At 41.3% G+C, this 11,266-nt stretch overlaps 2 protein-coding genes across 2 annotated transcripts; one reads left to right on the plus strand and one right to left on the minus strand.

The window, feature by feature from the left end:
* Positions 1 to 155: 155 nt before the first annotated feature.
* Positions 156 to 4,697, plus strand: cct5 (chaperonin containing TCP1, subunit 5 (epsilon)). Its single transcript, XM_056433528.1, has 11 exons — positions 156 to 366; positions 781 to 841; positions 1,929 to 2,093; positions 2,471 to 2,669; positions 2,770 to 2,962; positions 3,110 to 3,259; positions 3,343 to 3,462; positions 3,592 to 3,777; positions 3,863 to 4,000; positions 4,150 to 4,330; positions 4,416 to 4,697. Exons 1-11 carry the CDS (start codon positions 262 to 264, stop codon positions 4,541 to 4,543), a joined length of 1,626 nt encoding a protein of 541 aa, XP_056289503.1. The 5' UTR covers positions 156 to 261; the 3' UTR covers positions 4,544 to 4,697.
* cmbl (carboxymethylenebutenolidase homolog (Pseudomonas)) lies at positions 4,692 to 8,161 on the minus strand. Its single transcript, XM_056433546.1, is given in 8 exon segments — positions 4,692 to 5,166; positions 5,360 to 5,402; positions 5,404 to 5,449; positions 5,550 to 5,669; positions 5,889 to 5,890; positions 6,574 to 6,644; positions 6,646 to 6,688; positions 6,808 to 8,161. Coding segments are annotated over 8 exon segments (714 nt in total). The 5' UTR covers positions 7,023 to 8,161; the 3' UTR covers positions 4,692 to 4,992.
* Between the last annotated feature and the right edge of the window lie 3,105 nt (positions 8,162 to 11,266).

Consider the following 11,266-nt stretch of genomic DNA (forward strand, 5'->3'; position numbering starts at 1 on the left):
ATATTTTCAAAACACATTTTCAAACAGTTCAGTTAACCATTTGTTTTCATTCTGGGTAAAAGACTGTTTAAAAATATTCTATAAAGACCGACTTGACGTTACTTGGTTCCTCCCTCCCCGCCCAGGCAGAGCAGAGACCCTTCTAGAAGTTGCCGGCAGACTCGTGGGGTGTGCTGTTCTTTTTCGCTCCTGATTTTCTGCTTTAAGGCTCATTATCTTACCAGTTGAACACTTTCCAAGTGTTCAGATCCCGCAGTCAACATGTCTGCTATGGGGACACTTGCGTTTGACGACTATGGGAGGCCTTTTCTCATCATTAAAGACCAGGACACGAAGACACGGTTATCGGGCATTGACGCACTGAAGGTACAATGGGCTAGCTAACCTGACACAACTGTAGCATGTTGCTTCGCAAGCTACCAGTTCGCTTTGAATTGCATGACATAGGATGCGTTAAGCAAATACGCTATGTTTTAATATTCAGTATTTCAAATGTAAATCCTCTTCAACTTGCAAGCTGAGTTGTTAGTGCAATCGCAATAAAATCGCGTTATCCAAAGGATTAGGTTAGCTTAGCTTGTCGGGCTAACAACGAGGCCCATGTGCGTGTTTTCAGGCCAGTGGGTGTAGCTACGCAGTGCTGTGCCCCAAATGTTCTTTGTTGACGCACATAATTAACAAATGTTTCTCGGAAATGTTAACTTCAAGCCGTCTTCACTGCAACGTTGGAGACAAATAATCAATTATTTTAATATTGGAAATGTGCGTGTTTTTTTGCAGTCTCATATTATGGCAGGCAAGGCTGTCGCGTCAACGCTGAAGACATCTCTGGGACCTAATGGTGAGTATTAGGGATGCACCGATCTGATCGGCGCCGATCCATATCGGCTGATATTCCCATTATCGGTTTTGATCGGCGTTCTCAAAACGGCCGATCAGATGACGCAACATCTGCGAAAACTATCAGACGTTTCAATCGCCGCAACCGAGACGATGCGCCCGGCGAAGGCCGCAGAGTGAGGTCCACGAGCGGCGTCCCCGTCCCCCGAGTTGAATCACTGGGTCAACTCAGCCGACACTCACATGTCTGCCCCTATAGACTGATGCTAGATCGGAAGCGCGCGAGGGTTTTGATAAAGTTAGCGGAAGGATTTACGTGAAAATATCCGGTTTTGCAAAATTAGCGGAAAGAACCACGTCAAACAACATCCGTTTTTCAAAATAAGATGTCGACAAATCAAACACTAACATATAAAAGTAAACAATGAACTGATTTTGTATCTTTATAGATCGTTTCTAAGATTTAGCTTAAATTATGCTAACATTAAAACATTTTAACTGTACCAAGGAAGAGTTTATAAAATAAGTCAGACTTTTGTATGTTAAAAAAAGTCCTGTAAATAGATTTCCCCAAGAGTTCAAGGAAATGAATAATGCAGATGTGTTCCATACATATCTGAAATCCCCTACAATAGCAATCAAACAATTTTAATGTATCAATTAGGACATTTTTCAAAGTAAAAGTCCTAAATGTTTAAAGAAATCGGTAATTTCTTTAATGTTTGAGTTGCTTTATATATGTATTTCCTCATAGTCCTAGGCAATAATGCTACACAATAAATAGAATGCTTCAATCGACACGGTGATCGGTATTATCGGATCGGCAGATACTGATTTCGGTGATCTGCACCAAAAACCTTATCGGTGCATCTCTAGTGAGTATAAACCAACGCAGGGCGGTTGCTTCCTCTGAACAATCCGTCAAAATCTTAATGATTTGAGAGGGCTCAATGAGGATTCTGGTTTAATTTAAAACCAATTAAATAAAATGGACCTATTTTTTGCATTTAAAAAAAAATTTACATTTCTGTCAGCCATTTAAAGGTTTTGCCAGGATTATACTTTTGAACCATTTGTTTTTCATTCAGGTCTTGACAAGATGATGGTTGACAAGGATGGAGAGGTGACTGTCACAAACGATGGAGCCACTATTCTCAGCATGATGGATGTAGACCACCAGATTGCCAAACTTATGGTGGAGCTTTCCAAGTCCCAGGATGATGAGATTGGTGATGGAACCACTGGAGTTGTTGGTATGTGAAAGGAAGATGATGATGGGTGGTCTGTAAACCTTGATTTATACAATTCGGCTGAGTGTTGTGCTGGTCATAATATAGAATGGGTCCATATTAATGCATTGGGTTTATCATAACATCATCAAACCCTAGATGGTATTGAAAAGAGAACGTGCTGCATAGTAATATTTATTTTTGATTCCGTTTCCTAAAAGAAACTGCTTTCTATGAATGCATTCAATCAATGTACTCAATGCAAACATGCTTTATCAAAAATGCATTGAAAGCTATATTGATATCTGTGTTATTGTTGCATCTCTGATCAAGTCAACCTCTCATTTTAAAAGTATAGTCCAGTTGTTGGTATGTTCTTACTGTGTTTACCTCCTCCTCAGTGCTGGCTGGAGCCCTGCTTGAGCAGGCTGAGCAGCTGCTGGACCGGGGAATCCACCCCATCCGAATCTCTGACGGTTATGACCAGGCCGCACGCATTGCCATAGAGCAGCTTGACAACATAGCTGAAACCTTACTCTGCGATCCCAACAACATAGAACCGCTCATTGAGACTGCCATGACGACACTGGGATCCAAAATGTGAGCCCTCTAGACATAACAGTGATAGATTGTTTTTCTACAACATATTAGTCACATCAGCTGTGATATTGCATCCTTACGTTCTAATGTTGTCTTTCAGTATCAACCGGTGTCACAGACAAATGGCAGAGATTGCGGTTAATGCCATCCTTACTGTTGCTGACATGGAGAGGAAAGATGTAGACTTTGAGCTCATCAAGATGGAGGGCAAAGTGGGAGGCAAGCTGGAGGACACACAGCTCATCAAGGGAGTCATCGTTGACAAGGAGTTCAGCCACCCTCAGATGCCCAAGGTACAAAAAAGCGGAATATCACAATTAGAGGATTTCACAGGCACTGTATTGGCTTTTTTATCACATGAAATTAAATAGTTGATGGGGCATAAGGACGCATTGCTTATGACCACAGGTGTTTACAAACTATTTTATGTCCCCACTCAGGTTCTGAAAGATGTTAAAATTGCCATCCTTACCTGCCCGTTTGAGCCGCCTAAGCCCAAGACCAAGCATAAGTTGGATGTGACCTCTGTGGAAGATTACAAAAAGCTCCAGCAATATGAAAAGGAAAAGTTTGCAGAGATGATCCAACAGGTTTGTGCCACAGTGAAGTACTAAAACTGAATTATTGCCATCTGCGCTGGCCCATTTAACATGTCAACTCTTAAATCTTTTAGGTCAAAAGCAATGGTGCGACCTTAGCCATTTGCCAGTGGGGCTTTGATGATGAAGCCAACCACCTTCTGCTGCAGAGTGAGCTGCCAGCTGTGCGCTGGGTCGGAGGGCCTGAAATTGAGGTGAGAGAAGTTTCTCAAATGATGACTCAAGCTTTGATCAATCGTGTATTCACATTTTTATGGACATGTGGTGCAGAGTAGTACTTTGTTGTGCTTAAGTGGGCATTGTTGATTGGGTTTTCTCTGCAGTTGATCGCCATTGCCACGGGAGGCCGCATCGTGCCACGGTTCTCCGAGTTGACACCAGAGAAGCTTGGCACAGCTGGTGTGGTGAAGGAGATCTCCTTTGGCACGACAAAGGATCACATGTTGGTTATCCAGGAGTGCAAAAACACCAGGGCTGTAACCATTTTCATCCGTGGTGGCAACAAAATGGTAAGTACAGATGGGACTCTTGCACTCCTCACCATATCATTGTTTGTCCTCTCTGTTCACCTTTTTGTTGCATCCATCTCATTAGATCATTGAGGAGGCCAAGCGCGCTCTCCATGATGCTCTGTGTGTAATCCGCAATCTGGTCAGAGACAACCGTATTGTGTATGGAGGAGGAGCTTCAGAGATTTCATGTGCTCTGGCTGTCAACGAGGCTGCAGATAAGGTGAGATGCACTAAAACCCACAGCTGCTTCTGAATTCAGCTAAATTAAATAAGGTATTCCTTTTAGAATCAAAGTAGATATCCAACATACTATTTCTGTTTCTCTGGCTGCTCTGATCAGGTCTTTATTTCTGCTTTTCTTATTTCTAGTGCCCATCATTGGAGCAGTATGCCATGAGGGCGTTTGCCGATGCTCTGGAGGTTATCCCAATGGCGCTGGCTGAGAACAGTGGGTTTAACCCAATCCAGACCATGGCTGAGGTCAGAGCCAGGCAGGTCAAAGAGGCCAATCCCTACCTCGGCATCGACTGTCTGCGTCACAACACCAATGGTAAGGAAACAATGGTCTGACAATGATAACTGCGCTGTCAAAGCAAGTTAACATGATATTAAATGGGTGTTTTCCTCCTCCACAGACATGAAGCAGCAACATGTGGTTGAGACCCTGATTGGTAAGAAGCAGCAGATCTCACTGGCCACTCAGGTAGTCAGGATGATCCTGAAGATCGACGACATCCGAGGCCCGGGAGAGAGCGAAGACTGAAGGCCTCCTGCAACCCTTTAAGATTTCTGGGCTGTTTTTAGGCACTTCCCCGAGCACCATGTCCAAACCGCACTGCATGTTGCTATGTATCATTTGATACTAAATGTTCAAGCTGTTGTAGTATCAAAACATTAAAATGTTGGGTCCATTGACATTTAGACAATTTATTTCTGGTTTCCAGCCACCCAAACAGTCCTACTTTGTATTCCATGCCAGGTGCACATTACATTTACAACAAATGTTGGCGAACTAATAAAAGGTAACATTAAAGATTACATTAACAAAAAAACATGCTGTATCCATAATTCACAAAGTAAAAGTGCAAGGGGGTTTGAACGCTACAATTAATATTCACATGTTATTAACATGAGAAATAACTTGCTCAAAACTGGAATGTCACCAATCTTACTCGGATATTTGGCCGACTTGCGTCTTCTCAAGCATCTTATTCAAATGTACTTATTGAGCCAGTTGAGCAAGTCTGTTCTGGCCTCCAGGATGCTGGGTTTGTCTGCGGTTCATGTCCTCATGCGGTGGACAAACCCATGAGTCTGACCGGGAAAGATCTTCACCTGGTAATCCGCTGTGCATTTCTCCTTCAGCTTTGCTTCGAGGACACTCGCCTAAAGGGAAAATGGATGTGAGCACAGAATATCGGAGGTTAATATGGTGACAACCTGCACCATTTATACAATTTTATTCTGACTTAAATGTTTTATTTCTGGTGTAGTTAAACATTAAGCCATGTGGATGCCGTTTGGTGCTCAAGCACCTGGAGGCTTTTACCATCTATCCACCTGAAGGCACAATACTGACCTGGTCCAGTGGGATTATCTCATCTTTCTCCCCAAAGATGAAGAGTGGGAACCTTCAGCTCATACCTGTCGTCGCTTTCACGGATGATCCCTGCATCGTATCACAGAAGCCCATCATGAAGCAAATGTACAGCAGCTGACTGCGCCTTTGTGAACACGACTTGCTGAATGGAGAGATTTAACCGACCTACCGTAGACTGACACTGCTGCTTTGATCTGTGGGTATTGCAGGGCAAGGTAATGGGTGGCCACCGCTCCAATGTGTTTGGCCCCACACTGCTCAGTCAGGAACCTCAGGACTGAATCCACCTCTGTAGAAGGAAGTACTGGGAATAAAATGTCTTCAAAAACCAGAGGCCGATAAATTCCCCAATGTATAACATTTGAGAGTGAGGACACCCTCTCAAATGCAGGATACATGGATGAGCAACAACTTTCTCTAGCTAAAACTGCAGCCCTCCTTATTGGCACTCCACTCCAGGTTCAGTCATCCTCCATAACTCATCTCACCGTCGATGGTCAGGTCATACCCCTCTCCTTCAGTCACTAATCTGGGACTTGGGTTTGATCCTCACATGACCTTTAGTGACCATATAAAACACCTCAACTCCGCCCCACTTTAACCATGTCAAATGCAGAGAAGCTTGTCTATGCATTTCTCTCCTAGACTGGATTATTGTAATTCACTCTTTCATTGGCAAGAACATCCCAAAACTGCAACACATTCTAAACAGCGCTGTAGGGCTCCTGATGAGAGTCCGGACACATGGGCACATAACATCCATTCTCCACTCACTACACTGGTTCCTACAAGTCCTACTACTCACCCATAAATGCAGAAATGAACATGCACCTCCCTACCTACAAGAACTCATTACTCCACCCACTCCTTCGGATCCCCAACACCAAGCTCCACACCATGGGCGACCGGGCCTTCTGCTCAGCAGCGACCCGCTTATGCAACACAGACTCTTTCAAGACTGGCCTAAAAAACGTTTTATTCAGAAAGGCATTTGTCTTTTAGTTGAGTTGTATGACTTGTGTCAAATATTCCTTTTTTTGTATTGTTATAGTTAGTTTTAACCATGTTCTGGCTCTGTGGTACTCTCAGGTTCTTGGAAGAAAAGTGCCTTATAAATAGAATACATTATTATTACATTAACTGTTCACCTGGAACTCTGCTTCTTAATAGAGGTAAACTATGTTTATAGTTACTTTTTTATTCCCATGGGCTTTCTGTCTTCCAGCCACTCTTGAAATGTGGACCGGTCATTTGATGGTCTCCAGTCTCCACGGCTCCTTTCCAACATAGAAGTCAGGACACACAGCACTGTACGGACTCACAACCAAAAACAATGGCAGAAGAAATCACTGTTAACTGACCAGGTCACTGTTTACACACGTGAGTCACGCTGAACATTTCCGTACAGTTCATTGATCTCTTCTCACATGTATCCATTGTCGGCCAGCATGTCGGCCATGTATCTTGTGTTGGGAAGCTGCCACCCGTAGATGTCGTGTATCACAACGATGGCCTTGTCAGAAGCGGCGGGTGGTTTCACCACATAGGCTTTGATGTGCTCGAGCTGGACCTCCTGGCCGAGCCCTCCATAGTCCGCCGTGTCGCCGATATGACAGGGACATGGCTTCGCTTCATTGGCCATCTACATCTACTGATAATGTTTCAATATGAGGCTCAAATTAAATAACTTTAGCAATGGGTGTGCATCTGTATATTTTATACCGTGGTTTTTTCCCGATTTCTGCGACGAAGAAGTCTTTTGCAGGGCTCAACAAGTTGCAGCCAGAGTTTCAGACTAAAGAAGTCAAAGAATCAATTTCCTTCCATGACTTTCAAAATAAAAGCTAAAATTGCAACACTCTACATTTTCTAAGTTATCATATATATAAACGTTCTTTAAATGATTAATTTTATTCTTTTTAGCTTGTTGTAGCTTATATGACACAAAATAATGTATTTCCATCTTTACCGGACTGGTTTTATAAATAGCAAAAGCTACAATCTCCAAATATTGTTTGGCGCGTGATCGGTTCTTGCTAAATACTGCAGAGTAGATACTTAAAAAGTTACTCATTTGACAATGGAATGTGCTAATAATACAATAATTGAAAAGAGTGATTATTATTATCTATAAATCGGCGACATAGTTCAAAAGGCACCGCTGGGATTCGAACCCAGGATCTCCTGTTTACTAAACAGGCGCTTTAACCATCTAAGCCACGGCGCCGCTGCTTTCTTCCTTAACACATATTCGTTCTAAACTAAACATCGGGGTCATCTTACTTATTACGGTAAACTAGTAAAATATATTTGCTTGTGCTCCCTTAGTTTTCCAATGACGTTTATTGCCAATTTATTATTTCTTTATTTTAGCATTGTCCATTTTCCTAAATATATTATGATAAAAAATATCTCCAGGTGTTTGATAAATTAGGCATTGTTTTGATTTTCGGAAACATATCACAATAACCAATACTGTTGGATTAATACAATTTAAATAAAAAGCAGGTACAATTACCGCTTAAATATTACCCGTATATTATATTATCTAAAAACAGTACATATATAATCGGTTAGGTTCAAATATGTTATATTTATGGAAAATAGAAGATGGTATAATATATTGTTTTTGATGGGAAATTTTAAACTTCATGTCTACCTCTTGTCTATTGTTCAGAGGTGCAAGTCTGATGTTATATAAAGGTTGTTGGTTCAACACCCTGTAGATGTCGCTGTTTGGTATGAATGGGTATTTATTCAGTTTCTAGATATATCAGACTGTCAAAGCAAATAAATTGTGATCACGTTCTCAAATGTTAGCGCAACAAATATGTAGATATTAAGCTGTACATCTTGAACGTGTTTAGAATCAAGCTTCTGATGTTTCGATATTAATTAAATAGTATATGGTCGTTTATCAATATGCGTTCTTGTCTGTTTATAAATATATAGGTCTCGTGGTTTCGTGAAACATCGTCAGTCGCAGCCCGAGTACATGTTTCAATTCAAAGTCCACTTCTCGCCAAGCACGGTCAAATTGACCGGAATCAGCCTATCGTCGGAGAATATCTTTATATTCAATCAAACTTTTATTACAGACTCAAGGACGATTTGAGGTTCTGCTCACGGGACTTTTTTTTTAATATTCCTGGCTCTGATGTCTCCGTAGCGGTTAAATCATTCGGTTTTGAAGGATCTAACGAGCACAAAGAGTTTATTATTTATTCACAGGTAACGTCAAATTAGTTTGAGTTTTAAGATGTATAACTTAATATTTTAATGAAACTTTAACGTTGAACTATAGTGGTATCATTTTACTTGATATTATATGTGTAATATAATTATATACACTACCGTTCAAAAGTTTGGGATCACTTAGAAATGTCCTTATTTTTCAAAGAAAATCATTGTTTTTTTCAATGAAGATAACATTAAATCAATCAGAAATACCCTCTATACATTGTTAATGTGGTAAATGACTATTCTAGGTGGAAACGTCTGGTTTCTAATGAAATATCTCCATAGGTGTATTGAGGCCCATTTCCATCAACTATCACTCCAGTGTTCTAATGGTACATTGTGTTTGCTAATCGCCTTAGAAGACTAATGGATGATTAGAAAACCCTTGAAAACCCTTGTGCAATTATGTTAGCACAGCTGAAAACTGTTTTGCTGATGAGAGAAGCTATAAAACTGGCCTTCCTTTGAGCTAGTTGATTATCTGGAGCATCACATTTGCGGGTTCGATAAGACTCTCAAAATGGCCAGAAAAAAAGAAGTTTGATGTGAAATTCGCCAGTCTATTCTTGTTCTTAGAAATGAAGGCTATTCCATGCGAGAAATTGCAAAGAAACTGAAAATTTCCTTCAGCGGTGTGTACTACTCCCTTCAGAGAACAGCACAAACGGGCTCTAACCAGAGCAGAGAGAGAAGTGGGAGGCCCCGGTGCACAACTCAGCAAGAAGACAAGTCCATTAGAGTCTCTAGTTTGAGAAATAGACGCCTCACAGGTCCTCAACTGGCAGCTTCTTTAAATGGTACCCGCAAAACGCCAGTGTCAACGTCGACAGTGAAGAGGCGACTCCGGGATGCTGGCCTTCTAGGCAGAGTGGCAAAGAAAAAGCCATATCTGAGACTGGCCAATAAAAAGAAAAGATTGGTATGGGCAAAAGAACACAGGCATTGGACAGAGGAAAATTGGAAAAGGTGTTATGGACAGATGAATCCAAGTTTGAGGTGTTTGGATCACACAGAAGAACATTTGTGAGACGCAGAACAGGTGAAAAGATGCTGGAAGAGTGCCTGACACCATCTGTCAAGCATGGTGGAGGTAATGTGATGGTCTGGGGCTGCTTTGGTGCTGGTAAAGTGGGAGATTTGTACCAGGTAAAAGGGATTTTAAATAAGGAAGGCTATCACTCCATTTTGCAACGCCATGCCATACCCTGTGGGCAGCGCTTGATTGGAGCCAATTTCCTCCAACAGGACAATGACCCAAAGCACACCTCCAAATTGTGCAAGAACTATTTAGGGAAGAAGCAGGCAGCTGGTATGCTGTCTGTAATGGAGTGGCCAGCACAGTCACCAGATCTCAACCCCATTGAGCTGTTGTGGGAGCAGCTTGACCGTATGGTCCGCAAGAAGTGCCCATCAAGCCAATCCAACTTGTGGCAGGTGCTTCAGGAAGCGTGGGGTGACATTTCAACAGATTACCTCAACAAATTAACAGCTAGAATGCCAAAGGTCTGCAATGCTGTAATTGCTGCAAAAGGAGCATTCTTTGACGAAAGCAAAGTTTGAAGAAAAAAATTAATACTTCAAATACAAATCATTATTTCTAACCTTGTCAATGTCTTGACGATATTTTCTATACATTTTGCAACTCATTTGATCAATAAGTGTGAGTTTTCATGGAAAACACGAAATTGTCTGGGTGATCCCAAACTTTTAAACGGTAGTGTATATATAATATATATATACATCTATACAAATATATATATTATATCTACCTATTTCTATATAAACTTATACATTTATAAAAACAATATATATATATTCATATCTGTATGTACAGTATGTATATATGTTTTTTAATTTTTTACACAATATGATAATATATATATATATATACACACACACACAATTCAATTAAAGGATAATGAAAAAGGCAGTTGTCATATTTTTTGGCTGTAAAAATATTTTACAGTGAATAATTGGAGTAAACTCATGAGCAAGAACAGCTGATGTGGTGACATCAAGTCAGCTGCTGTTCCATTGCAGAAAGATTCGGCGTTTCTCAATATGCGTACTTTCCTCTACTTGTGTCCTCGTAACTCGTGAAACGTCATCAGTCTCAGCCCGAGTACATGTTCCAATTCAAAGTGCGCTTCTAGCAAAGCACGGTCAAAATGCCCGGATGTGACTTGATCCTCCCACTTTCCGGAGGATGCATCAGAGGAGACTTGTGCGTACTCTGGCCAGCATATATCCCAGAATGCATTTCACCAGCAACCGGAAACAGTAGCGGAGGAGAAAATAAACTATTTAAAACTTTTTATAAATACGACTGTTGTTGAGTCACGGAATATAATTTTAGGATGTTTTGTTTATTTGAATGTAAAAATAATTTACAGTGAATAATTAGAGTAAACCCAGGAGCAAGAACAGCTGATGTGGTGACGTCATCAAGTCAGCTGCTGTTCCAATCGCAGAAAGACCGTCCTCCCGTTGTCCCGTCCTCCGGAGTCTGGACTCCCAAGACCAGACTCCCAAGTCCAGACTCCAAAAGAACACAAGTCTGTACTCGTGTACTTTGAATTGAGAAACGCCGATTGTCCTGAATCCTTCCGTTCTTTTGAGTCTAGACTCCCAAGTCCAAAGTCCAAA

The sequence above is a fragment of the Pseudoliparis swirei genome, chromosome 16, assembly GCF_029220125.1.
Source record: "Pseudoliparis swirei isolate HS2019 ecotype Mariana Trench chromosome 16, NWPU_hadal_v1, whole genome shotgun sequence".
NCBI lineage: Eukaryota > Metazoa > Chordata > Actinopteri > Perciformes > Liparidae > Pseudoliparis > Pseudoliparis swirei.

Excerpts from the sequence above, each read along its gene's own strand:
- cct5 (XM_056433528.1), top strand. The coding sequence starts at position 262 with ATGTCTGCTATGGGGACACTTGCGTTTGACGACTATGGGAGGCCTTTT. Across the intron at positions 3,778-3,862 it reads TCCGTGGTGGCAACAAAATG|ATCATTGAGGAGGCCAAGCG; the intron begins GTAAGTACAGAT and ends CCATCTCATTAG. Across the intron at positions 4,001-4,149 it reads TCAACGAGGCTGCAGATAAG|TGCCCATCATTGGAGCAGTA; the intron begins GTGAGATGCACT and ends TCTTATTTCTAG.